Consider the following 27,813-nt stretch of genomic DNA (forward strand, 5'->3'; position numbering starts at 1 on the left):
TTGAATGGATTGTACACAAGTTAACTTTGTTGAACTAAATACAGATGTTGTCTTGTTAACACTGGTGCCTCTGAGAGGAAATATTTGTTGAGAAACACTAATGGAACCCTTTCTTAAATGTTTATGTTATGCTAATAGATGCTGAATACTCTGAACAGGGAGCAGTGTTGGATGTAAAGTAACTATAGCCTTCAAATACAGTACAATATATATATGTATATATATATATATATATATATATATAGTAACAAAACAGAACTATACAAGTAACCTTAATAATTGTACAGTATTTGAGTGAATGTTCACGTGGTGCATTCAAGTGGTGTCGGCATAATCGGAAAAATGTAATCCCTACTGGGAAAATTCCCTTGAACGCCACCTCACATCGGAACGACAACTCGGAAAGTCGGCACTCGGCAATAATAACTGATACACGTGTTGCAGAGTTTCAGACGTCATACAGAGAAACACGGCGGAAGAAAGACAGCAGACAACGCACACGAAAACACAGAAGTCGGTAAATCGCACCTTCCGAGGAGAACGTGAACGCACTCCCCCAGCGACCTTTGCTGCCATGGCAACAGACACAGACGAGTGTTGTCTATTCGAGCACATTTGAAAGTACGTCGTAGTCTCCAGACGGTGCCCGTCTCTTCGTTATCATTTGAGCTGTGTATTACGATGGTAAGTAGAGCGTCGTTCAAGTGAATTCACAACAACAGTGAGATGCTTTGGGTGCATGAAAAACGCTTTATAAATCAAATACATTATTATTATTATTATAATTAGATGACTCCAGCAGCGTCTGATACCCAGCAGCCAACTTCCGGTTGTGTTAGGTGAACTTCTCTGCCTCACATGTGAAAGAAATGTCGCTCGGTCACTACGAGGAAGCAACTGCACCACTCTTCTGTCGTCAAATGTTGACTTCTTTCCCCAGCCTCCCAAAAACAAAGGCTCGAGCAAACAGCCCGCGAAGGTGAAGACGCCCACTCTGATCGATGGACTCACCAAGGAGGAGATGTCCAAGGAGCAGGTGAGACACCAGGAGCCAGGCCACGCCCACAGAATCTGTCCTGCCTATTCATTTATACTGTGGTGGTTCTCACGAAGGACACCGAACACTGCCAGTGGAAGGTTCCCCTTCCTGCCAGACTGCCTGCCAAGGTCCAACCAATCTGTTTAAAGTGCATTTGTTTTTGTTACAAATGTGTCGATTTTTCAATGTTCAAGTTTATTTATTGTCATTCTGCTCATGGGACGAAATACAGTACTCAGGTCTCGGCAATAATAACAAAAATATAGCGATCTATGTAGTGAGTAATAATAAACATGATATAAATATATAAAAAGACCATTTCAATGTAAAACCCATGTCCAAGACGACTCCAACGTCGATTTGTCAAGACTCAACTCCAAAGCTATAGAACAAGACATTATGTATGATGGTGTCAATATTTGCCTTTGTGAACAATAACCCTACTTTATCTGTCTTTGGCCACAGTAAAATATATATATTTCTGTATATTTCAGCTTGAAGAACACATTGTGTCCCTCCGAGAGGAGCTGGATAGAGAGAGGGAGGAGAGAAACTACTTTCAACTGGAGAGGGACAGGATGCACTCGTTCTGGGAGAACACAGAGAGACAGCTGCAGGAGCTTCAGGCCCAAAGGAAAAACCTATACTCGGACATAGAGGAGGACGAGTGGCGCCACCAAGTAGAGATAAAGGTAAAGGGGAATACACCGATACAGGAGCTGTAGGCGTAGCTATACACCATCAAACTGCTCCCAATATCAGGGACTGGATTCTCCCAAATTGTGTTTTAATCCAGAAGGCTCTTTGAAGAATCGTGTGATTGAATTACATTACTAGTTTCTAGCACTCCACGTTTCATCAATCACTTAAAAAAAATATGTATTATGAAATCACTACACCAACAATTAAAGTGTAAATAACGGTATCCAGCAATACCTTTCACTGTTCTGTTTATGTTGTTTTGTCACAGATTCTAATGGGAATCATGATAATATTTATTTTGTAAGTTAAACCTCACAATACAAACTGTACATTCCTAGCAACTTTCCACACATTTTCCACATATGTGAAGGAATACTGAAAGAATGTCTATGCCCAAAATACAAGAATACTTCTGCTAAGACATCCACGTTCTCCATCAACTTCCCATTACAGACCCAGTAGATTTGTGATGACACATCCTGTTACCCACTGCAGCAACAAGTAGTTGGTTGAAGCAGACTTCATTTTATATAACCCACATTTGACTTCCCCCTCCCTACCAGGTGTATAAGCAGAAGATGAAGCACCTCCTGTGTGAACACCAGAACACGATCTGTGAGTTGGAAGCAGATGGTTTAGTCTCGACTGAGGAGCGACACAAAGAGCAAAAACAATCAGAGACTAAGCTTCGTGAGGAAATGAGGGCCATCAAGGTAGACACGCAGCAGATCAGCAATGAAAACCTTGTCAAGGAGCTTGAACTGGTTTGTGATACACGCCAAGTCTATTTTGTTTTTAAAAACTTGATATATTAGCACCAATGATTCAAATACAGTATCTCAACAGAAACATGATGAAGAAATGACTAAAGCAAGAATCAGCTTGGAGAAGAAACTCGCAGGTAAAATAACCACATTTGGTTTTGGAGTTGAATTCAACACCTGGTGCTGTCAAGAACTGAATGGGAGCCATACTTTCTGTTTGAATAGAAACTGAGGCCAGGTATGAGAAAAAGATGACGTTACTGCCACAAGAGCTGGAAAACCTGAGGAAAAATGAGACCAGTGAGAGAGAAGATCAGTGGAACAGCCACATCGCTGGTCTTACAGAAGACCACGACAAAGCTTTGAGAGACGCTAATGAGCTTGTTAACCGCATGATGCATCAGGTTCTGGACGTCAGTGATTCACTCAAGGTATAAAATCCTCTATCAGAATAAAAACTAAGAAATGTACAATGTTTAGTTTGGGCTTGCAACTCGTGATTATTTTCATCATTGATTTCTCTGTTGATACTTTTTTAAAATCTTAAATGGTGCAAATGCTTTAAATGGCTTGTCTTGACTGATAATCAATTTGGTATCTAGTATTCTATATATTTGAAATTCTCGTTATTGTTGCAGCACTGCTGTGGATTCATTTATTATTTTAATCTATTTTCTTTTAATCTCATATGTTTTTTTGGCCTTTCTCAGACACAAATGAAAGAAATGAAGACGAAACAGCAGGAGAAGGAAAAGGACGTCATCACTGTTTTGCCTGACAACAAACGCCTTGCTGAGCTTCTCTTAAAAGTCGAGGAGGAAATTACTGGAATCGAGAAAAAATTGAAAAACAACGTTAAGAAAAAGGTTGTTTGTGTTGATGCTCGTGAATTCCCACTTGTGCACAACTGACATGTGGCGTGCTGTAGACAGGCACAAGGATAATTTGTGTCCCTTTTCATGACAGGACGTCAGTGAAAAGCTCAGAGAAAAGAAGCCAAATGATATGAGACAGGATTATGAGGCACTGAAAGAGAAATTCAACAAGGTACAAGTTAAGATTTATTTGCACAGTGTCATTTGCTCAAATATAAGCTTGATTCATGTGCACCGTGGATGTGAGCGTAATGCTTTGTGTACTTACGACTATTTGCTGTGTGTGTGTGTCTCACACAGCTTCAGCTGGAAAGGGACGAGCTGTACAAAACATACTCGGAGAGTATTGAGAAGGTGCAGCATAAAGCCGGTCTGAAGAGCGTGCAGCTGGACACGAAGCTGACAGCCCTGACAGATGTCCTGGAGAAGACACACGCTCAGCTCCACTCTGTGCTTTCTGCCACCAACATGGACCAAACAGCCCTTGCTGAGGTCGCAAACAAAATTCAGGTACTGTTGTATTGTCTCCCTCCAGACTTCCTCGCCTGCAGACATTGCTATTCTTGTTTGCTGATATGATTTATCGTGTGCATGTTCTTTGTACATGACAGAAACGTGTGTTTACAAGTATTTTTCACTTGTAGGAAAATCTCGACTCCAGTAATAATTCAATCAAGGTCTTGCAGTATAAAAAAGCTCAGATTTCCAAGGTAAGTGGTTTATTTATGTATTAGTTTGACTACTGATGATGGTTGATCAATGTTTGTAGTGATATTTATGCTTTTATGAAACAACAGGTGCATAAGGATTTACTCCTGACCCTATGAAGCAAAGCAACGGGCTCTTGATGTCACAGAGGAAGTCCAGAACATGTTTTGGATCTTGACTTTTCCCTTAAATGAGAAACGAGAACAATCAGTGAGCTCATGTTTATTCACTCTCACAGATGAGAAGAAGTGAATCCAAAGACTGAACCAGACACAGCAAAAAACTTTCTTTGAATCTTATCAAATTCCGATCTCTTTTGGTAAAAGGTTGATGTTCAATAACACGCTGCCCTCCGGAGGCAGAGATAAGAAACTACAGAAGCAGGTAAGTTTAGAAAACAAGGTTTGAAGTTTTCAGGGTTACCAGTTTACTGTTAATTATGTAAAAAGACTGTAATTTCCCTGTTTATGCATTTTAGGTTAATTATTATATCCCTTGTCATCAATGCATTAGAACAAATGCAAATCATGCTGCTCATCTCTAGAACATATTTAAATAACTTAATTTTGTGTTGTTGTAGCTATAATAAGTAATGTGCCGCTGTTTTAATAACCAAAAAGGACTCTAAACAGATAGATGCATGAAAACGTGACCAGGATATCAATACTTCTAACTCAGCTTTTTGAATTTCCAACTGGAATTTGTGAAATAACACTGACGTTCATAATGCGGTATTGATTTATGAGCCTCCTGACCACCTAGACTACTGGGCCTAGGCCTGCTCGTTAATCAGTCGACACATTGAGAGAGATGAAGAGCACTGCCACCTCACAGCATGAAGGTTTGAAGTCTGGTTTGTCGACGGTCCAAACACCAAACCTCCTCGGCATCAGCGGATTGGCTGATTCGGAGTAGATTCTTGGGGAGTGAAGTTTCATCTTATGATACTTAACCTGACCCATACCTCAACCTAACTATAGCCAGGGATCCCTGCGTACTTCTGTTTACCCAGTACCAGTGCTTTAAATCATTGCTGCAAAATAATTAGTTTACACTCTGTAAAGTCATTGATGTCTTTGACACAGATTCAAACTTTACTCTGTGTTAAAACATTTTTTGTTTTTTTAGCCACGTTTCATACAACAGATGTTATACCCTCTGTTCTTACCTGTTAAATCCACTTTAGTCTTTTTTAGTTTCTTCATACTTATTTTGTAAAGCTCAATGGGACATCCTGGTTGATCATGTGTGACGTATTATTGATGTGCTTTATTAGTCTAATTGAATAAAAGACAAATAAGAGGTAAAGACAAAGTGCTATTGCTGCTTCATTAACAATAAGCCACTAATATGAAAAAAGTATTTCAAACCAGCTTTAGTATGGAGAAGCCGTCAGAAATGTCCAGTTTTCATTTGAAGTTACTAAACACAGAAATGCTAGGGATCGTTAAAAATAAATATTTCAGTTAATGAGGTACAAAATTAAAAGCACAGGTGTTTTTCTGTGAATTGCTTTAGTTTGTGTGTCTGCTTATTTGTGTGTGTGTGTGTGGGGGGGGGGGCGACTAGAATTTAGCGCAGTTGTAAAATAGAAAAAAAAATCTAAACATTCCATTATGATGCAATGGTGATGTCATCCCCGTTGATGAAATGGTCAACGGATCAAAGGCGCGCACACACTCCTGTGATGTGATCTCATCGCATGTAACAAGTAGTGAATCTTGTCAGAATCCCATTTGAATTATAGAGGACGAAGAGGCGAGACACTGAGTTACTTGACCACATTTGAAAATACAAAACCGGACCGAGACAACCACCCAGAAAGACGAGGGCAACTTCTTGAGGAACGCTCGCTCTTAGGCAAAATGGTGAGGGAGAATTTGACCAACTTTCCAGAGATGGCAGAGGAAACAGATTTGGTTTTCTGATACACACTTTTCGGATTGAAATAGCTCATAAGAAGGACGTTATTCAATGGATCAGACGTAATAATTAAGTTTATAGTAGAAAGACAGTTATATTTACATTACCTGGCATAATGCTGCATGGCTTAGTCAGACACAAGCACTGGAGCAATGGAGTTATGATTAAGGCCTTTAAAACATATTGTTATTATGAGTATTGAGGATCAGGTGACAAATCGAGCATGGCGTTAGTTCAGGCAGGCCACGAAGTCAAGCTCTGCCACTATGCAGCTCATCAGCCGACAGTAGAGATCTCGATGCCAGCCCACGTCAGTTGACGGCAAAGCTCATGTTGCATGCTTTTATGCTTTACTGCACTCCAGCTCGCAACCGGCCTTCACCCCAGCACCTCCTTTTCTTACTGTATCTTACTTAATCAATGTCATGTGTTGTCATTGAAGCCTGCTCTGTTCTGTTCTGTGCTGCCCTCCCTGCCTCACATTCTATGAAGGCTCATGGAATGGTAGGAAGACGTCCCTATCTCGACTTTCCACATATACCCGTGGAAGGGCAGGGAGGTCCCAGAGCAGAGCCAATACCGCCAATTATAACTAACTGCGATTATTGAAATGAATTCATTTTGACTAAAGTGGTCCTGACTGAACTAATAGATATTTACTGCCTACAAAATGTTGGTATAATGCAGCAATAAAGTCTGTTTGCGTCCGTGGTAACATTGTGTGAAAGCACAAAAAATCCCTAGATTTTGATGTAAAAATGATGTATTGAAGAGCAGCTCCCTAGCAGCTAAAGTTCGGCTGTGTTAGATGAACTTCTCTGCCACACTGTTCAAGAGATATCGCTTGGTTACTATAGGGAAGCAATTCAACCATTCTTCTGTTACGTTGACTTCTGTCCAGCCTCCTAAAAACAAAGGCTCGAGTAAAAAGCCTGCAAAGGAAAGTAAGCCCACAGATGAACCCATCGAGGAGGAGATGTCCAGGGAGCAGGTGAGAACTGGCACGTTTTACCTCAGGAATGAAAAGGTTGATGCTCAAAGTGATCTGTACTTTTAAAGTGTATCTCACCAACACAGCGTTGCACTTTGATAGAGCCGGGGAAGTACAACAGAATCTGTGCAGCAGAGACTATTGATTTCTTTCTTTTTTTTGTCAAGACTCACCTCCAAAGCTACAGATGACATTACATACGATGGTGTCAGTATTTACCTTTGTGAACAATAACTCTCTACACCTGTAATGGATGGAATCAAAAGCAACTGAAAATGAACTTTGTCTGTCTGAGATTTGGCCACAGTAAAAATATATTTCTGTATATTTCAGCTTGAAGAACAAATGGCGTCCCTCGAAAAGGAGCTGGAAAGAGAGAAGAAGGACAGAAACTACTTTCAACTGGAGAGTAACAGGATCCAATCCTTCTGGGAGACAACAGAGAGACAGCTGCAGGAGGTCAGGGCCGGAAGGGAAAACCTATACAAGGACATAGAGGAGGACGAGTGGCGCCGCCAGGTGGAGATAAAGGTAGAGGAGAATACGCAGATACTGCAGATAGTGGCACAAACATATTGTTATCTGCATAAAATAAGGTGTTTTTCATGAAAAGCTGTCGTTATGGAGATACACTGATCCCTTCATGAGCTTTTCCCTGGTGAAATGTGACATCACAGCTGCTGTATATCTGCTCCTTGCTTGTGTGACAGTAGGATTTAAAGGCGGCTTAAATAAATGTTAAAACAGAGCTACCGAATTGTGATGCTCATCATGGGACCCAGGAGATTTGTGATGACACATCCTGTTACCCACTGCGGCAACAAGTAGTTGGTCGAAGCAGACTTCATTTTATAAAACCCACATTTGACTTCCCCCTCCCTACCAGGTGTATAAGCAGAAGATGAAGCACCTCCTGTGTGAACACCAGAACACGATGTGTGAGTTGGAAGCAGATGGTTTAGTCTCGACTGAGGAGCGACACAAAGAGCAAAAACAATTAGAGACTAAGCTTCATGAGGAAATGAGGGCCATCAAGGTAGACACGCAGCAGATCAGCAATGAAAACCTTGTCAAGGAGCTTGAACTGGTTTGTGATACACGCCAAGTCTATTTTGTTTTTAAAAACTTGATATATTAGCACCAATGATTCAAATACAGTATCTCAACAGAAACATGATGAAGAAATGACTAAAGCAAGAATCAGCTTGGAGAAGAAACTCGCAGGTAAAATAACCACATTTGGTTTTGGAGTTGAATTCAACACCTGGTGCTGTCAAGAACTGAATGGGAGCCATACTTTCTGTTTGAATAGAAACTGAGGCCACGTATGAGAAAAAGATGACGTTACTGCCACAAGAGCTGGAAAACCTGAGGAAAAATGAGACCAGTGAGAGAGAAGATCAGTGGAACAGCCACATCGCTGGTCTTACAGAAGACCACGACAAAGCTTTGAGAGACGCTAATGAGCTTGTTAACCGCATGATGCATCAGGTTCTGGACGTCAGTGATTCACTCAAGGTATAAAATCCTCTATCAGAATAAAAACTAAGAAATGTGCAATGTTTAGTTTGGGCTTGCAACTCGTGATTATTTTCATCATTGATTTCTCTGTTGATGCTTTTTTAAAATCTTAAATGGTGCAAATGCTTTAAATGGCTTGTCTTGACTGATAATAAATTTGGTATCTAGTATTCTATATATTTGAAATTCTCGTTATTGTTGCAGCACTGCTGTGGATTCATTTATTATTTTAATTTATTTTCTTTTAATCTCATATGTTTTTTTGGACTTTCTCAGACACAAATGAAAGAAATGAAGACGAAACAGCAGGAGAAGGAAAAGGACGTCATCACTGTTTTGCCTGACAACAAACGCCTTGCTGAGCTTCTCTTAAAAGTCGAGGAGGAAATTACTGGAATCGAGAAAAAATTGAAAAACAACGTTAAGAAAAAGGTTGTTTGTGTTGATGCTCGTGAATTCCCACTTGTGCACAACTGACATGTGGCGTGCTGTAGACAGGCACAAGGATAATTTGTGTCCCTTTTCATGACAGGACGTCAGTGAAAAGCTCAGAGAAAAGAAGCCAAATGATATGAGACAGGATTATGAGGCACTGAAAGAGAAATTCAACAAGGTACAAGTTAAGATTTATTTGCACAGTGTCATTTGCTCAAATATAAGCTTGATTCATGTGCACCGTGGATGTGAGCGTAATGCTTTGTGTACTTACGACTATTTGCTGTGTGTGTGTGTGTGTGTGTGTGTGTGTGTCTCACACAGCTTCAGCTGGAAAGGGACGAGCTGTACAAAACATACTCGGAGAGTATTGAGAAGGTGCAGCATAAAGCCGGTCTGAAGAGCGTGCAGCTGGACACGAAGCTGACAGCCCTGACAGATGTCCTGGAGAAGACACACGCTCAGCTCCACTCTGTGCTTTCTGCCACCAACATGGACCAAACAGCCCTTGCTGAGGTCGCAAACAAAATTCAGGTACTGTTGTATTGTCTCCCTCCAGACTTCCTCGCCTGCAGACATTGCTATTCTTGTTTGCTGATATGATTTATCGTGTGCATGTTCTTTGTACATGACAGAAACGTGTGTTTACAAGTATTTTTCACTTGTAGGAAAATCTCGACTCCAGTAATAATTCAATCAAGGTCTTGCAGTATAAAAAAGCTCAGATTTCCAAGGTAAGTGGTTTATTTATGTATTAGTTTGACTACTGATGATGGTTGATCAATGTTTGTAGTGATATTTATGCTTTTATGAAACAACAGGTGCATAAGGATTTACTCCTGACCCTATGAAGGTCTCTTGGTGTCAAAGTGGAGGAGCTTCGTGCAAAGCCCCTAGAGAGCATTCATGATGGAATTCCACAACATGTCTTGGATCTTGACTTTTCCTTTCAGTGAGAAACCAGAACAATCAGCGAGCTCATGTTTATTCACTCTCGCAGATGAGAAGTAGCGAATCCGAGCCCTGAAATCCAATATTAACCCAGTTACTACTTTAACTTATTGCTGCAAAATACTTTGTTCATACTCTGTGACGTCATCAATGTCTTTTACACATATTCAGACTTTACTCTGTGTTAAAGCAAGTAGTGTTGTGTTTTTTACGTTTCATTCGACAAATGGTATGCCCTCTGTTCTTACCTGTTAAATCCACTTTTGTCTTTTTTTGTTTCTTCACACTTTTTTTTGGAAGCACAATGGGACATTCTGTTTGACCATGTGTTCTTGAGTAAAATAAATAAGAAATCAAGACAAAGTGCTTTTGCTGCCCAATAAACAATAGGCCTCTAATATGACAAGGTATTTTAATGATTTGATCGACTAAACATTTTTCCTTTTGCAATGCTTCAGTTCTGTTTAGGCCATTTGTATAACGAAGTGATTGTTGTTACAAGTGCACAATACAGCAGTTTGTTTAAAAGTTATTGTCCTTTATCATTCCAATCTGGACACTAAGAAAGCTAAATTTCATTTCATTTTTTCTTTTTAATATAAATTGTCACCACTTAATTTTTTTATCAAATTCTTTTTTCATTCATGATTTTCACATTTATTCTTGCCAACATGTTTAGTGACATCATATCGACCTTAATTGACATTTTAGCACCAAAATCTAATCAGTTCATCTTTGAGTCCAAGTGAATCATTCATTCATTCATCGTCTACCGCTTTATCCATTTAAGGGTCGCGGGGGGTCGCTGGAGCCAATCCCAGCTAACATTGGGCGAGAGGCGGGGTTCACCCTGGACAGGTCGCCAGCCTATCGCAGGGCCACATACAGATACGGACAATCATTCACTCTCACATTCACACCTACGGTCAATTTAGAGTCTCCAATGAACCTAACCCCATTCTGCATGTCTTTGGAGTGTGGGAGGAAGCCGGAGAACCCGGAGAGAACCCACGCATACACGGGGAGAACATGCAAACTCCACACAGAAAGGCCCTGGTTGAACTGGGATTCGAACCCAGAACCTTCTTGCTGTGAGGCGAAGGTGCTAACCACTACACCACCGTGCAGTCCGAGTCCAAGTGAATGTTCATCTTAAATTTTAAGGAATTTCCTGGAGGCATCCATGGGATGCCAAGTGGATGGACAACCTGAAAACACGATGCCCCTGGCCAATGTTGCCAAATAAAAAAGATCTCCAGTCAGCTGAAGTTTTAATGAATTCATCAGATTTAAAAGAACAGGTCTCTTGCAATTTTTCTTTTGGAAGATGGGGACAAAATTTGGACCCAAGCCAAGTATTCCAATCTGAACAGCTAGTTTCATCAGCTGATTTCCTCATCGCCATGACTCATCGCCAGAGAGAAGAGGAACATATGGGGTGGATCCAGTTTCTCATTGAATATTCCAGTGGTGAATCGAGCCCTGCTGCACTGAGTGATTGCTGTTCCCTGCGGTATCAATAATACAGGAGGAAGTTATTGTCCCTGTGCAGGCTGTAGTATCACACAGCTAAAGCAGGTGGAGGGAGGGGGGGTCCTTTCACGCAGCCGTCTTGGGTTTCAGGGCCGGCAGACAGTTGTCTGACTCTGGGGAGCTTGCTGCTTTGCCCTTGCACAGGGCTCAATTGTAAGTCTGCCTGACCGATGGATGAATGTGTCTAAACACTGACAGGCTGCACAGTCCTGCTGGCCAGGCACCGTCAGTGACACTACACCCCCAACAAGCCCAGTCACAAGACGATTCCCAGCTGAGGGACAGCTCAAAAGAAAATTAGTCAGTGGGAGACACTGGACAGTTAGAGAATGGGATAGATATCATGGGTGTGATTAACATGATCCAGATGTTTACCTTGTAGCACCCAACTGAGGGCTGTGACCTTCCTTTAGTGTCACGAGGGTCCAAAAATGAAGATCTGAAATACAAAAACATAAACAAAAACAATATATATTGCATTCCCAAATATAAGAGAAGACATTCCACTATCCATTTTCTTATGTCATTAATATATTTGTCAAACATACAGTAGGATGAAACACGAAGCCAGGCGGCAATCTAGAGACCCCAGAGACCAAAAAGCAAACAGCTTCAAGAGCAGCAAAGATAGAGGACAGAGGTGGGAGGGGGTGCAGGAGGAGAGTGAAAGGTAGAGAAAGTCAGAGCGATGGTGAAACAGAGAGGGCCACGCAGAAGGAGGTCAGCTCTGAGTGTGTTGACACCGATACGTCCGAGATCCTAACAGCCACTTAAGAGATGCTTAGAAACATGAATGGATTGTAGCAGTTGGTGAGTTTTCCTAAAATGATCAATATTTTGAGCGATTACTGATGTTGAGAATGTATTAAAAAAATGTGTTTCAATCTTACTTGAATGTCTATAAGAATCAGAACTGTGTATTTGATTGTGAACAAATCATTCATTGCTTTTCTTTGGATTCTCTTTTTCACCTGCCTTTGATTGTTCACAGTCTCATCAGCTTTATTAGTTAATTACTGATACTTGTTTTGTAACCATGCAGTGAGACTGGTAAGGTTATGTGGTCATTAAGCTTTAATGTCCCTTCTCCGCTAAGATACTTTACTCCCTTAGTCCATCCCACAAAAAATGCCACCATCCATTTAAAAAAACAGGATTTTGTGAAATCAATAGGAAAAGCAAGTCATACAGAAAGATGTGACACCACTGTGTCACTACGCACGTTGGCATGAGATGAAGATGGCGGAGAAAGGGGCAGGGATGGCCACTCTTAGATTCACCTGCATCATAGTTTGTGCTGTTTTACTGGGACAAGGATCCCCTGAGAAGACAGGTGAGTGTTTCACCAAAGCATACATACAATATCTGTATGATTTGCTTATTGCACGATGCTGGCTCAAGCTGTCTGTGACTGTACTCTTTCAGGAGGTGGTAAAGACGACCAAAGAGACGCCATTCTTCAGGAAATTATTTCAAAATGGAGTAAAGGAGGCGGCTGGAATCCTCAGAGAGCTACTCCAGAAACAAATAAGGATCAGTCTGTGCACCCTTGGGTGAGGAATATCATGGGGAGACTAAAATCGCTTGGGCTTCTTCCCAGCAAGACTCTGCCTTCACTAAACAAGTCAATTGACAGACACCGGCTCTCTGGCTTTCTCTACAACATCTCCCTGTACCTCCAAGAGATGGGCGCTGAGCTGGAGGAGGCACCGGCGGAGCCAGACGAGCAGCAGCTGTGGGAGAAGGTGCTGCATTTCTTGCTCCAGTCGGAAGGGAGCACTGCGCTGAACCAGTGGAACGGCCAGGTGCCACCGCGACCCAGCGTCAAACTGCAGGACTGGTTTTTGTCCCTGAGGGGTAGTCCTCACTGGGACTGGCTCCTGGGGCTGCTGCAAAGTCTCCTCTCTCTCTCAGAGCGTCAGCCCCACAGGCCTCTCCTGGCTTTCTTATCTCAGAACTGGAGAACAGTGAGCGCCGTGCTGGAAGCTGCACTACAAGCTCTGGTCAGTGGGACGTACGGCCAGGCCAGTGCCGGCCTGCAGGGCTTCATTTGTGCTCTAAAGGGTCGCAATGACTGTGCCTTCAGCGTCAGTTGGCTTCAGCAGGTGCTGCGTTTCTTAGAAACCCGCAACTGGAAGCCTGTGGTCAGTCTACACCCAGCAGGAGGGGAAGCAGAACACAACAAGGGCTCCGGTGCATTTGGACGTTTGAAGCCCTTCAGCATGCCTCCTGAGGCCATGAGGCAGGACGGGTTGTCTGGGAACGTATCTACAGAAGACAAGAGGGCTACAGAGGAAGACCCAGACTCTATGCAGAGTTTCCTGCTGCAGGCGTTATCACGTTCAGGTGGAGGAGAGCGAGGAGGCCAGAACGTAGCTCTTGTGCAGGGTTTGGATGGGCTGAGGAGGGGCCTCCTGCACAGGGTGGGTAGTTCTGTGTATGGTAATCTGAGGAGGAAAGTGTCACGAGTTACCATGGCACTGCTTGATGATGTCAGCACCTTGGTGGATGTGCCACAGCCCAGCGCTCAGAGCCGGTGCTCAGTCGGTGAGTTTGTGGGACAGTTGGACTTAGGAGGCTGTTTGCACAATAAGAAGCGTTAACTTACATGAGACAAAAAGCGGAGTCAAAAATGTGCATTGTCATACAATCGTTTGGTGATTAAGAGAGATTTCACAAAACACTCACCTCTGAATGCTTTATTTTAGATGGTACTTATGAGAAACACAATTAATTCAAAAATATTAAAGCTATTTAGATTTGTGTTTACTTAAATTTAACAAACCCCTTTTGGAGAGGCTCATAAGTTGAAAGAAACAGGGAACAATGTGACAGTGACTCACACTGCTTTAAAATCTTTATAATCATCCTGGTCACTGAAAGCATCTGTTGTTAGCTCGGCTAATCTCTTTATCCTCTCATTGATGTCAGTAACATTATATCTTGGGCTTTGTTTGCTGAGCTGCACTGTTACATCAGGACTCGTTGTGCACTGCAGAATCTCCCAGTGGCTTTTTCCACCACTCATTCACTTTGATTTTCAGTTAATATTTGCTTTTATTTGTTTTTTTGAAGGTGACCTGAGACAGCTGATCCTATGGTAAGATATATATATATAAAAATATGTTTCATTTGTTTCACATGTATGACCAAAAAAATTACATTTCTACCATCTCTCCGTGCATATGCAGGGGGATAAGGCATAACGTGACATGGAACACCCAGGCTTTAGGCGTTCGATCCCAGGGCCTCCCAAGCTCACTCCCATTCCTGTCATGCCCATCCGCTGAAGGAGATGGACTAAGATCACAACAAATACACTCTTCTCCTAAAACAGCCCCTTCTTCACGAACAGTATCCAAACACAACCGCCTTCATGAACTCTCCACTGCGCCTCGCCACTCCCAGGTCAACCAGTCAAAAACAGGGAACGCAAGAGAGATGAGCAGTGAGCAGAGGAAAGAGACAGAGTACCCCACCTCAACAGAAATCCTGGAGGCAGCGTGTAATGAATCCATCCCGGGCCTGACAGGGGTCTCCAACTTTACTGTGTTCCTCTACTGTAAACTGTTTGACGGGGAGAACGGGGCAATTGATCCTGCAGTGGCTCAGATGGGGCTCGACCTGCATGCCACCTGCTCCGATGCAGCGTGGTACCTGTCTGCTGCAGAGGACGACTTCCTCTGGGTCCATGTCTGCAGCGAGTTCTTCGCCCATGAATTCAACAACACTGTGTGTGCCAATTCCTCATTCTGGCTGCAGAAAGCACATCAGGTAACGGATCACTAATTTGATTAGTGGGTTTTATGGGAAATTTTTCATAATTGTCCGTGAGATGGCAAGGTGTAAATGTGCGTTGCTTGTTTTTTTTATTCACAATTCTTTTTTCACGGGATGTTAACGTATTCCCATTTCTTTTTTCGCAGGCTGCAGTGACTAAGGACTACCATTTTTTCAACCAAACAAGCATAGACGAGCTGTGTGTACAGCTGTCCGGTGGGGCAATAGGAAGTCCTGAACTCGATGAGAGCTGTCTGGCTCAGTTGGGCAGCAGGTCGCTCAGTGCCCAGGCTTTCAGACACTGCTTCCTGCCGAACAACTCCGTCCTGATTGCAGCTTTGTGCGACAGAGAGTCCCCTGACTCGCAGCCATCCTTGCCAGACGCCAGCTGGGCTGCAGCATACTGCTCCAAAGTACTCAACCTCTCCCATGCTGATGCCATCGAGGAGAGCTGTCAATACAGGGAGTGGGCTGCGCATCGCTTCACCAACACCACCCTCCTGGAGCTCTGCGGGCAGACACCTGGGTTGAGAGAGTACATGTGTCTGAACACCTCACTGTACAACCAGCTGCTAAGATCTGTGCCTCAGTTTGACGATTTCTGTGCTGACCTTGAAGCAGAACTCGAGGGCAGGAAGTGCTTCTTGCAGAGGTTTTTTGACATGCTCCCAGCGCCATATGAGTTTGACACATCGCAGCTGTGTGTGGACCCAGCCCCACTGCTGGTTGACATCTTTCACAAGCTGAGTGTGTGTGAGGTCGAGGGAGGTGAGCGTGAGGGGTTTTTAGTGGCGCTGGGATACGTTTTGCGAGTGTTGGACTTCATGGTGGGTCTCTCCTCGGGGCTTGATGAAGGGGAAGGGGAGGCAAGAAAAGGGTTGGGTCAGGCCATCCTCCTCTCCAGTCTCCTTGACAACACATCCTGGACTGCGCTGCGACCAGAAGCCTCAACGAGCGTCCTCCGCACTGTGGGAGTCTTCCTGCGCCGCGAGCAGAACACCACTCTGAAAGAGGACCTGCTGAGCTGCTTCAGTGTAAGATGGCCGACACACGCACGCACGCACGCACACACACACACACACACACACACACACACACACACACACACACACACACACACACACACACACACACACACACACACACAGAGCAAAGGGTGAATAACATTCTGTTGTCACAACAGCCTGTCTTGTGGGACCTCATCCGGTGGGACGACAACTCATCCGCTCTCAGGGTGCTGCTGCAGGTATTTGCCTGTGCAACTCCTTGCACATTTATCATTTCACAACAGATCAGCTCACTGAGCTTAATATTTAGTTTAATTACTTTTTCTTGCCAGGAGTACCTCCAGATGCCAAGAGACAGCATTCGCACTCTTGTGATGTCTGCCGAAAAAGATGCTGTGAAGAGATTTCTCTCCCATATGCACCAAAGTTGGGAGGAGCTACAAGTTGAAACCAGCCAGGTTTGTTTTTAAACTCCTAACAAGACTATGAATGTGTTGAGTTTTACACAAGGGGATGGAATCGATGTGCAGAACACAAGGTCGGGCACAAACAAAGTTTCAATGGTAAGTATTGTGAAACTTGAACATGAACAGGTAACTTCAAGGAGCAGGTTCCAGATTCCAGGGCAAGCAAGAGCTCCAATTGACTTCTTCTTTGGCTATAGTCAGAACGGTCACACACAAAGACTGAAACATAGCAGAGTAACTGAACATCAAAGTACAGGACGTGAAAGTGGCCATATCGCCATATACCCACAGCCTGCCGCACACACTAACACAAAAAGGGACAGGCCACACATATGGTGGCAGGAAATAGGGCAGAAGAGCATAATCATCACAGAATGTGATGTTTTTATGGAGGCATGAAAAGCCCTCATCCCTTTTTACAATGTACAGTACAGTTCACTGCAAAAACAGTCCCTCGTCAAAAAATAACACTCATTTCCCAGAAACAAGACTTTTTTTACTTTCTTGAAATTCCTCCTTTTTTGCAGCACACAGTTCTATTGTATTTCACTATCCTGTGCTGTATCTATTAAATTTGTATGTCAGAGTCAAAATGACGGTCCTGCTCCTTTGTTTTCTCGGTCAGGCCTCTCAAAAAGAGCTGCAGGCCATGGAAACAATGACCGCAGCCTTCATCCACAAGTTCCCCCGAGTGACCCCGGAGCTGTTCGTAGACCTGTCTCAGTTCATCCCTTTCATGTCTGTCTCTGACATTATGAGCTTCCCCGCCTCCCTGATTATCAACGACACTGTGTGAGTTACTGAGCCAAGTAACGTTTAGTTAGACATATCTTCCTGTGACAATGCCAACGAGCCTCTGTGTTGATCCATAGATTGACGGCCATTCGTGACCACAGCTCAGGGATGAAGTCACTGCAGAAAAAGGCCTTCGTAAAGCGACTCCTGCAGTCGAGTGTGGTGGGTGACGTCCCTTCGTGGCCACCGTACTTTCTCAGTTCCATCCTCCCACTCCTGCCTTACCTCCCAGTCAGTCATTTTCAGCTACTGACATCACAACAGGTTAGAGGCCATTTCACAGACTCTTTACATAACTGCTGTATCTTTTCATCAGACGTTGGTATGGGTTAAATGTACAGATGACAAATTAAAAGGAAAAAACAAATTTTTTATAATTTCATTCCATATTTCATATAATATCATTCCATTGAATGATTTTATGGGTATAAAACAATTTAAAAGCTATGCTATTGACTTCACAGTCACCATATCTCAACAAGTTTAACTCTTACTTGAGACTATGGCGACAATTGCTCTCCACCACCATCATCAAACATCAAACCATCACCTTACCTACACTTGACACTAGACTTTCTTCTTTCAATATTTAATCTGTTGTCTCTTTTAGCTTGCTCCTCTAGTTGAGTTGCTGGGCAACGGCAGTCTGGATGGCGTAAGGGGGCGCCATGTGCTCCGCACCCTCTTCAGCAAGAAGAAGAATCTGACCAGTGAGCAAATACTGAGGTGAGAGTCTTCAATGGTGTTGAAAAAGGAATTGGATTATGGATTCATGACCAGATTTAGTACAGTACAAGTTAAATAAATCAATGCACTTATAGTAAGAAAGCACCTGTCAGGGCTCTGTGAGGGTGTAAGAAGCAGAGCATGTTATCCGTCTTTGTCAGAAGTGTACAACTAATAGAGAAAAACTGTAGAAGGAAGGAAGTTGAGGAAGGAAAGTATGGTATGTCATGGTGGGTGGCGGTAGTGCACCTTAAATGCAAGATGCCCCTCGCCATTAAACTAAAAGAGGACGAGTAAGAACAAGTATTGAGAAAGTGGAACCCCAAAGTCCTGTAGACATGACACTCAGAGTTCAGACTTTTGTTTAGGTAGTAATGTATGGTGCTTTGCCAGGTACGGAACTAGATCTAATAATCCTTTTAACTATATACTATGTGTTGTTTTTAATCATTGTTTTATGGATTATTATTGTTTTATTTGCAGGCTGCAGTGACAAAGAATATGTGTGATGTCGTTTGATGAGTGAAGGGCTCATGTGTCTTGTAGGTTAGGAGTCCTTGCATGTTACCTGGATCCAGCGGTCCTGGGTTCGTACGTTCAGGACTCTGCTGTGTCCTCTGCTCTCTGGCAGCAGCTGGCTCAGTGCATGTCCAAGGGGTTCGTCTGTGCCAGCGGTCGAGTGAGTGCCCCATATTTTTACTGACATCTACTGTATACACACAACACTACAGAACATCTTCTTTAAACCACTTGTCAACTACTGTTCTATTTCTGTGTGTGTGTGTGTGTGTGTGTGTGTGTGTCTCATGGACAGTTGTCCTCTTGGCTGATACCAGCACTTCAGGCCCTGAATGTCAGCAGCATGTCTCCTCAAGAGTTGTCTGCTCTCAGTGGTCTTCTACCCCAACTCGGAGCTTCTTTCCTGCTGTCTCTCCCCTCACAACAGCTCCTGGAAGTCCTCTCACAACCAGGAATACACAAATATTCCCCAGCACAGGTCAGCATGGAATTTATTTATCATCTTTGCCTATGTTGCTTCTTCTCATTCTCATCTTAGAAAAAAATTTAGAATCTTCTTCACCATTTTGTGGTATTAGATATAAATACAGTTTCATTTGTCTTCTTCCTGCCATAGGCTTCAGGTGTAATAAACACTAATGAAACGTGAGATTTACCTGAAACACTGCAACTGTATCAAAGCATGGGTTTTATATGCAAACTTAGGAGTTTGTTTTAATGCTCTCTTCAGGCCTTTCAACTGTTATCCAAGATTTCAGAGGACACCAACGTAAGCAGACATTTTCAAAAAATACCTCCGCTTTATTTCAAACAACTGCATGCTCACCTGTGTCCCTCTCCCCCGACAGCTCACCATGGAGAGACTGTGCAGACTGAAGCCGTTGCTCTCTGGTCTCTCCCCTGCTGTGCTCAGAAACCTCCAGTGGCCTGAGATCAGTCAAACTGCCCACTGTCAGTGCTGGAGAACGCTGTTGACCGAGCTCAAGCCGGGCCATAGGGCCATGCTGTACAGTGCAATTCAGGAGGTAACCTACTTTCTAATGTACATCACTTTTCACATCTCTTATCTTTTAATCCTTCAGTGATTTGATCCAACTCCTATGTTGTCACATGTTGAGTGAAAGACAGGGTGGAGGTGGAAAGGTTTTGACAGTTTTGTGTGAGAATCTTAAAACTTATTAGAAAATATCAAAGGAAGAAACAAAAACTGTGGCCTCAGTGACATTAACCTGTGGCACTATCATAGTGTTCATCTGAATCACACGAGTGTTTGCCTTCAAAGGCTTCCAGCTTTAAATTTACAGTGTTTATTTTTTGTGTGGTTGTACTTTTACAGGCTTTACACCGAGACCTGCTGAACTTCACACAGCAAGTAAACTGCCTTCTCCCATTTGTACCTCTGAGGAAGCTGATGGAGGCCACGGATGGAGAAACAGTCCCGAGACACATAAGCCTGTACCGAGACGTTCACTGGTCGCCACAGCAGGTCAGGTGCACATTTTACTTTAATCTTCCTTTGTGCGCTCTCAAACAGTGTACTGGTCTGACCACAATAGGTTTCCAGCTCTCTGACTAAAGGAGAAAATGTTAACAGCTTCAGCCTCTGTGCCCTTTAATCTGCAACTCATTTGATATGCTTCACATGAGCCTTTCAGAATATTAATACTCCATAGACATCAGCCGCCATCAGGCTAATTAGTTTGGATGTAGTTCAATGGTGTGGAGGGGTGTAGCATAAATTAATAATGGCTACCTTAAAGGGATTTTGTCACGGCCAAGTGTGTGTGTGTGTTAGCCTGCTTTCAACACCTGTACTCAGTCTAATAAGACCTGAGTCAGATCAATAAAGATAATCCTTTTCACTTAGCAGTGACACTGAAATATACTGTGACACTGCATATTAAGCCTAAACTTTTCAATTTCAATAGATTGCAGACGTTTATTTGTGTCTCCTGATCAATAAATCTGGCAGTTGTCAAAGAGATTTTGAGGTCAACCTGAAACTGACTGCATATAGACAGTCATATACTATCCAGTGTTTTATTCCATACACATTTATTCCACATTCCACATGATAGCTTTTCAGTATAGGAGGATATTAACTGCTTTTTTATGAAACTAGAATTTTGAAGCCCCCGCTGTCATCCTTCAAGATCATTGAAGTGGCAAACTTCATGTTCACCTTCGTGTTAAATTCTACTGTAGCTACTGTACAAGTTCTACAGTACATTGAGTAACTATAGGTTGATTTAGGTTCTTTGATTATTATGTAATTATTTTCAAGGTAAAACATGATCAAAATGCTGACTATGACTCCTTTTCTCTGTTTGTACAGGCTCAGTTTCTGTTTAAAAAAGCCTATGACTTTGAAAACATTACCTTCAAGTCAGTGAGGTAAGTTGAACCGATAATGCATCAAAAATATCCATGCCTACGATTAATCAATACATATTTTTTCAAAGTCACAGTCATTGTCAGGTCAAATACCCGCTCAAAAAACAATAACCTCCCTTTCACTTTTAGGTCTCTGGGTCAAATCGCCGGTGGCATGAGCTGTAACTTTCTGAGGCTTTGGACCAACGATACAGATTTTGCAGAGCTGCTTCAGTTTGTTAGTGAGCTGCCTGGAGGCAGGAGACCTGCCCTGGTGAAGAGCAAACACTTAATCACAATGTCTGATACACACTGATTTATTAAAACACATGCATAAAATGAACAATGCCACAAAAGAATTAAGATTATGTATGATACTAACACGTTCAGATGTGTTTTTTTGCCGTGTTACCAGAGGAAATGTATTGTAGAGGAAATGAGGAAACATCCTGAACTCGACCTCACTGTTTTGAACCCTGGGTTTGCTGCAACATTACCGTAAGCGTCCTTATTGTACATGGAGCCATCAGATCAATGTGTCACAGTTTATCCAAAGGCCAGGACATTTACATCTCTGCTCTGTTCTTCTCCAGAGTGACGATGATCGAGAATCTCTCGAATGCCTCCTTCAAAGCCATTCTGGACAACATCAATGCAAACTTTGCTGATTTCCTCAGAATGCCTCATTACAAGCAGATGAATTTAGCTGAGAAGGCCAAAGCTGAGCTGGTAAAACAACATGAACTACACAAATACTGCATTCACTGCATATCTTCATGTGATGTGCAGGAGTTGACATAATACATTTCAGGTAGAGATGTATAACCACAAACCAGTTGCTGCATTCAATTTATAATCATTATCAAGATATTAGGGTATTAAAGTCATAAACCGAAACCATTAGTATCTGAAGCAACGCGGAACTCTTCTTTTTCTGTTTAATTAATCAGGACTAAGTTAAATGGTCAGTAATGGTGAGTCATGCATTTGATTTGTATTAACAAATGAATGGGATGAAGAGGCAAAACTCTGTGTGTGAATGTGTGTGAGTGTGTGCGTGCGTGCTTGCGTGCCTGCGTGCGTGCTTGCGTGCATGTGTGTGTTTGTGTCTGTGTGTGTGTGTATGTGTGTGTGTGTGTGTGTGTGTGTGTGTGTCCATGTGTGTGGGTGTTTGCTTGAGAAGCCTGATCCACCAAATGTTGGAAGAGAAACAGATGGAGAGACTCAGGCCATAGCGTGCCTCGTTCTCACAACAGCTTTTCACACCAGTAAAGTCCTATCAGTGTGAAATCCTTGTAATCCAGGCCCACTGCATATGCTCTGCAGGGCTCTTCTCAGGCTGAGGAGGAGATTGATGGTACCACTCTGGACGCCCTGGGGCCTTTACTGCCTTTCTTGGACCGGGACAGTCTGGCTCTGGTGAACAGTGGAGCTCTGACTCTGCGGCTGGAGGAGATGAGAAGTTTCTGCCTTCCTAAAGAGGCTCTGAGAGACATCAGTTCCCTGCTCACGCAGAAAGACTTGCTTGGGTAATATATCTCAAATCACTAAATCAAACCAATGGTGAAAATACATTGACAAACGGTACAAATTCATATATATTGTACATTTTGATTGGGATGTATGAGCAAAATACCTTCTGCACCTTGTTATTTTAGAGAAGTGCAGAGTAAAATATTTTGTATGTCGTATGAAATACATATAATGCCTGAAATTCTCAAATAAGACACAGGTTATCTAAAACAGCAGCAGTAGTAAGATATGTGCACTTGTTTGCCAGGGATCCTTCCAAATGGCAAGTTTGGGATGTCGAACATTTGGGCAGATTGGTGTTTTCTCTCTCAGCAAAGCAGATAGATGCCATCTCACTGGTAAGCACCCAAAGGAATCATCTCACGTAAACACTGCGATTATGGTCACGGCACTCTAACTGGTTTTCCTGAGACGTGTCCTGGCAATCTCATGTGTTGCTCTTGTGCAGACCGTGTTGAATAAAGACACAGTGGAACAGGTCCTGGTGGCTCAAAGGTGCTGGGAGAACAGTGTGTTGGGTGGAGTCTGTAGTACTCGGTGTGTGGACCAGCATCGCCGGAAAGAGCAGACGCAGAGTCTCATCCGAGGGATCGTCAAAGCACGGAACAGGAGGGCAAAAGGTTCAGTAAAGATTTCCCATAACTCTTAGCGTTGTTGTTCCACTGTCCATTTTATCTACGGGAAAATTGACTGTTATTAGTGAATCATTCATCACTGTGCATAGCACTGAATCAACCTATGTCTCTTTGAGAAGTGCCGGTTCCGAGCTGTGCAGATATCAGAGGGACGTTTCCTTCAGCCTGGACATCCACTCAACTCAGTCGTATGTCGCAGGAGGATCTGAAACAGTGTGTAGAAGTTCTTGGTCAGGATGCTTCACTGAGCTCTGAGCAGCGCCGCTCACTCTGGATGAAACTAAAGCAGGTCGGTTAAAAAAAAACTGCAGGCAAAGGCAGAAGTCTTTTTTGTCATTTGCTTGATGTTACTTTTACTCTCAAGGCGTCCACACAAACACTATGAACACATCTTGCTCTCTCACAAGGGTGATGCAGATCAGTTAGGAACAAAATGTATTATCCTTCAGATTTGAAAGATATTTTTTTGTGTGGGAGTCCTGTCCCCTTCCCAGTTAAAATGTTCCAATCACTTATGCAAAAATGCATCATCCCCAAAAATGTAATTGAAAGTTGACCATTGGTGTCTGAGAATTCCTGACTTTTTTTAAAGGTAAAAAAATAAAGATGAGCAGAAAACAGACAGTCGTATCCTGGCCAATGGTTTCCTGCTCCTGAGAGACAGGAACAACATGGGCAGTGTTTTAATATCACCATCATGTATTGTTGACCCGTGCTCTGCTTCTTGATTCAATCCAGTCCTTCAGTGCAGTGAGAGAGCTGAGGGCGGATCAGGTGCTGTCTCTGGGCTTTATGGTGACTGAGATGGGAGAGAGGGAGCTGCAGGACACAGATCTCACTGAGGCGGGTGTGTTGGCACATCTGGGGACGCTGACGGGCTGGAGCCCTAAAAAGGTGAACTTTTGAATCTTTCATTCTTATGTTAAAGTGGGAGCAAATGGATGGAAACTCACCTGGAATACGTTGCGGTAAATGCTACCATTTGACTTTTCAGATGAGGGCAGTGGTTCTAGGTGTGATGCGGAGACGCAAACTGAAAGTGGAGCAGTTAACAGTTGTTGATGTGGCAACATTTGGCCATCTGATCTGTGGTCTGTATCCCTCAGAGATCAAGAGACTGACCCCGTACATCCTCAGGTCAGTCAAATACTTAATGTACGATAATCTATACTCCTCCTTATACTCCTTACATGCAACACTTAAAAGAAAAAGGTCTGGCACCCACACCTTTAGGTTTTCAAAGCAACCTTAGACGACCAATAGAGATTGGAAGAGGTCAAATGATTGTGAGCCACATTGAACACACCTCCAAATTATCCATATTTCCAAACAACATACGTCAAACAAGCAAATGACACAGACTATTTTTAGAGACATCCATTGACATCCCATTCACCTGCTAACAGATGTGGGGTGTGCATTTCATAGCAGCAGAGACCTCTTGAAAACATTTGCATTTCCTCAGCGGAGTATAAAGTCCTGAATCATTTGCCTCAAACTGCAGTGTGGCGGCCCTGTTCTTGCGGGAGATGTCCCTGCCGTGCACAGAACAGCAGATGGAGGCGTTGGCAAGTCGTTTGTCCAGGCCGGAGGCCTTTGGGCCCGTCAGTGCATGGGGACCCGAGGTTTTCACTGAAATTGGGACACTGGCAGGTACAATACAACACAGTTTCCCTGGAGGTATAAACTTTCCTGTGGTCAACTTTTTCTTTTGAAATTGTTTTTTCAAAGAGTGAGGAGGGCGGGGGGAGGAAATGACAGCTCTTGGATGGATAGGTGCAAATAAAAATATCCCTGAGGGTGAAACAAGGGAAGCTCTTTTTTTTTTTTTACGTTTCCTTTGATTTGATAAAAGAAACTTTAACTGCAGTGTTTGTCTATCTGTCCAGTCGGCCTGCAGGATATGGCGCTGTCAGCTCTGGTACAAGAACAAGTGGAGGGAATCACCCCTGAAGCCATCGCCCTGATGTCACCAGAGAAGATGGCAGTGAGTGTCACACAGGATTTCATGGTTATTTTCTTTAGGCTGATCATCAGAGTGATGTCGACAGATAAGTTTACTGTGTAGGTGGCATGAATGGAATTTTTTTTAATTATACTTCCATAAAACCATAGTTTTAACTGTAAAAGAGAGTACACATTATGTTTTTCTTTATAAAAGGTCTTTCTTTTTTTATTTTGATATGTCTTATCAGGAAGAACATAGATATCATTTGATAAATTGATCCTGTATTGTGCATGCAGGGTCACACTAACCGTCATGACTTTCAAGGACAATCAGATTGAACACGACTATGAAAAAAGGCTAATATCAACCACAAAGAGATATTTCAGTTTTCTTCTTTTAGCATCTGTTTCCAGAAAATATGTGAGCCACTTTTTTAGAATTTGCATATAATGTTACTGAATTTTACATATTGTTTCTTAACAATAAATTTGAATAAATTCTTTAAGGTGTTATATATTTTTTCATATTTAGTTTACAATACTTTATGTATATTACTCATATTTGATCCCCTCTAAATTGGACATTTGAAAAATACTCTTTTTGGAGTAAAACAAAAATATTCACAAAAAATTACTTAAAATATTCTTCATTAAAGTCAATCAATGAAACTCACTTGGACAACAACTTCAGATCATAAATCAACAGCAAACGTAGGATCTGCATTTCTGGAAGTGAAACAGAGAATTTTAATATCTCAGAAAATATAATGAAAAGGACTGTTTGGATAGCAGGCTCAAAGACAACGCATGGACGTCTCTGGAGCAAGCAGCTTATGCAACTAAATCATATAAGTCTAAGTGAATTGTGGACCCAAGTAATTGATCAGTAATGACAAAGAACATGTGCTAATGGACACAAAGAATATTTTATCTTGATTTCAGAGGAAGTATATCAACAGTATACCCCTTTCAGCTTGTCACTTATTAATCTGTGTGACCAGAGGGTGCCTCCCCTCACCTCAAAGTTTCTTGGTGGGGTTAGTTAGTATTTGTTTTGGATGTGTGTGTGTGTCAGGTGGTGTTCAGTGCCGTTCAGTTGTCGTGGCTGAGTGCGGAGCAGGCGTGGGCCGTCACCGAGGAGCAGTGGACCGAGCTGGACACTGAGCAGAGACACGCAGTGGGGCTAGCTCGGTTTGAAGGAGACGCCCTGTTGGAGCTGAGAGGTGGGCCTTCAGAAATATAATCGTCGTTTTTAACAGAACTCTCCTTCAGAGACGGACTGAGTGATATTTTATCCATTTGAAGGAGTAATCGAGAGCACGTACACTTTTTATTATGAACCAACCAGGATCTTTATATTTGTGTTTATAAGGTGATGATATACGCTCTGTTCCTGTGTCTCTCCACAGGGAGAAACTTGGCTCCAGCTGCCCTGAACACAGACGGTGCTGCTTTCTGCTCACTGGCTCTGTGCCTCCTGTTGTGGACACTAATTTAAAATGCTAAAAATAATTAATTGTCCAATGACCTTCCTTGGTATCATCATATTTGTTATCATCGTATTTGTACACCAAATAAATATTTTGAACTGTCCTGTTCCTTCTGTGCTCTGGTCCTTTAGATTATGTTTCATCTGCCTGTGCTCTGCTGCACATACTTCACTTTTATTTCAGTTATTCGCCTGGAAGAATGTAAATCACTGTATGTAGCTGTACTATGTATAATGTTGTTTTGTTCCAGCAATCAGGCAATGTCATGATTCACTTTTATTCGACCGAGGAACTGGCTTTTCAAAATTTACAGCCCATTCCCAACCCTGTGATCAAGCAAACTGGCTAGTAATGATATTCTATTGCATTAACTATACACCGTGGACAAACACTGAGCTTTATAATCTATATTTGACGAATAATAATGGAACCATAAACCACATTAAAACACTTTGAGTTTCCTCAAAGGAGGACAAAATTTGAATATCTCCCTTTAAATTACAGCTGTTGGCATCGATAAAAGACCTTTGAAATCTTTTTCCCATTTATTTATAACGTGTTGACTCAGTAACATCTAGCATCATGCTCTGTGATCTCTATGGGAATCTTCTTCCTCCCTGTTGGACCTAAATGTTGTTTGCAAGTTTAATTTCAGAAAGGTGACCTGTTTCTCTGATATATGATATTTTCAATATGTTTGAAACCCTAAACATTCATATAGAACATATAGATGAGTATCTATTACATTATATTTTTGTGTTATTTGTATTGCTTGAGTTGACTATAGTAATTTGTGTTGCCTATTGCGCTGTAAAGTATACTGTGATAAATTGTATATTTCCCGGCATTATTAGGTCTTGCACAAATAAGTTCACTGTTCAGTACAGGGCTTGAGTTCATTTTCATCTATAGCACATTGAATATAATTTTATTTATATATTTACAGGCTGACATTCCAGGGCCGTCGTCTCAGAGGGAATGTTCCTACCCGTCTTCTTTTTAGGAAGGACCATTATAAGTGTAACAGATGAAAAAAGTGCTCAGATGAAAATCCAAGTCAATAATTGTGGTCAGTGATGAATAAGTACGGTTGATCAAC

General features: G+C 42.4%; 2 protein-coding genes across 2 annotated transcripts; both read left to right on the top strand.

Moving 5' to 3' along the window:
* Positions 1–546: 546 nt before the first annotated feature.
* On the top strand, positions 547–10,312 carry gas8 (growth arrest-specific 8). The gene is given in 24 exon segments (XM_047331683.1): positions 547–684; positions 941–1,036; positions 1,534–1,731; positions 2,305–2,505; positions 2,588–2,642; positions 2,731–2,936; positions 3,216–3,371; positions 3,472–3,552; positions 3,681–3,890; positions 4,025–4,090; positions 4,178–4,201; positions 4,203–4,336; positions 4,415–4,472; positions 5,810–5,956; positions 6,913–7,002; positions 7,336–7,533; positions 7,889–8,089; positions 8,172–8,226; positions 8,315–8,520; positions 8,800–8,955; positions 9,056–9,136; positions 9,283–9,492; positions 9,627–9,692; positions 9,780–10,312. Coding segments are annotated over 24 exon segments (3,033 nt in total). The 5' UTR covers positions 547–681; the 3' UTR covers positions 9,915–10,312.
* Positions 10,313–12,681: 2,369 nt separating this feature from the next.
* LOC118301917 (stereocilin) lies at positions 12,682–26,887 on the top strand. Its single transcript, XM_035627605.2, has 29 exons — positions 12,682–12,775; positions 12,868–13,989; positions 14,518–14,542; positions 14,634–15,216; positions 15,369–16,256; positions 16,406–16,468; positions 16,562–16,687; positions 17,322–17,488; positions 17,569–17,755; positions 18,102–18,217; positions 18,764–18,896; positions 19,032–19,214; positions 19,467–19,505; positions 19,585–19,761; positions 20,073–20,222; positions 21,072–21,130; positions 21,260–21,383; positions 21,525–21,607; positions 21,703–21,838; positions 22,436–22,638; positions 22,890–22,980; positions 23,091–23,262; positions 23,397–23,566; positions 24,016–24,171; positions 24,272–24,414; positions 24,782–24,930; positions 25,167–25,264; positions 26,300–26,447; positions 26,634–26,887. The coding sequence occupies exons 1-29, from the start codon at positions 12,682–12,684 to the stop codon at positions 26,720–26,722; spliced, it is 5,874 nt and encodes a 1,957-aa protein (XP_035483498.2). The 3' UTR covers positions 26,723–26,887.
* The last annotated feature ends 926 nt before the right edge of the window (positions 26,888–27,813 follow it).

Source organism: Scophthalmus maximus, chromosome 4 (assembly GCF_022379125.1).
Source record: "Scophthalmus maximus strain ysfricsl-2021 chromosome 4, ASM2237912v1, whole genome shotgun sequence".
Lineage (NCBI taxonomy): Eukaryota > Metazoa > Chordata > Actinopteri > Pleuronectiformes > Scophthalmidae > Scophthalmus > Scophthalmus maximus.

Excerpts from the sequence above, each read along its gene's own strand:
- LOC118301917 (XM_035627605.2), top strand. The coding sequence starts at position 12,682 with ATGGCGGAGAAAGGGGCAGGGATGGCCACTCTTAGATTCACCTGCATC. Across the intron at positions 19,762-20,072 it reads TGTACAGTGCAATTCAGGAG|GCTTTACACCGAGACCTGCT; the intron begins GTAACCTACTTT and ends GTACTTTTACAG. Across the intron at positions 23,567-24,015 it reads TCTGGATGAAACTAAAGCAG|TCCTTCAGTGCAGTGAGAGA; the intron begins GTCGGTTAAAAA and ends GATTCAATCCAG.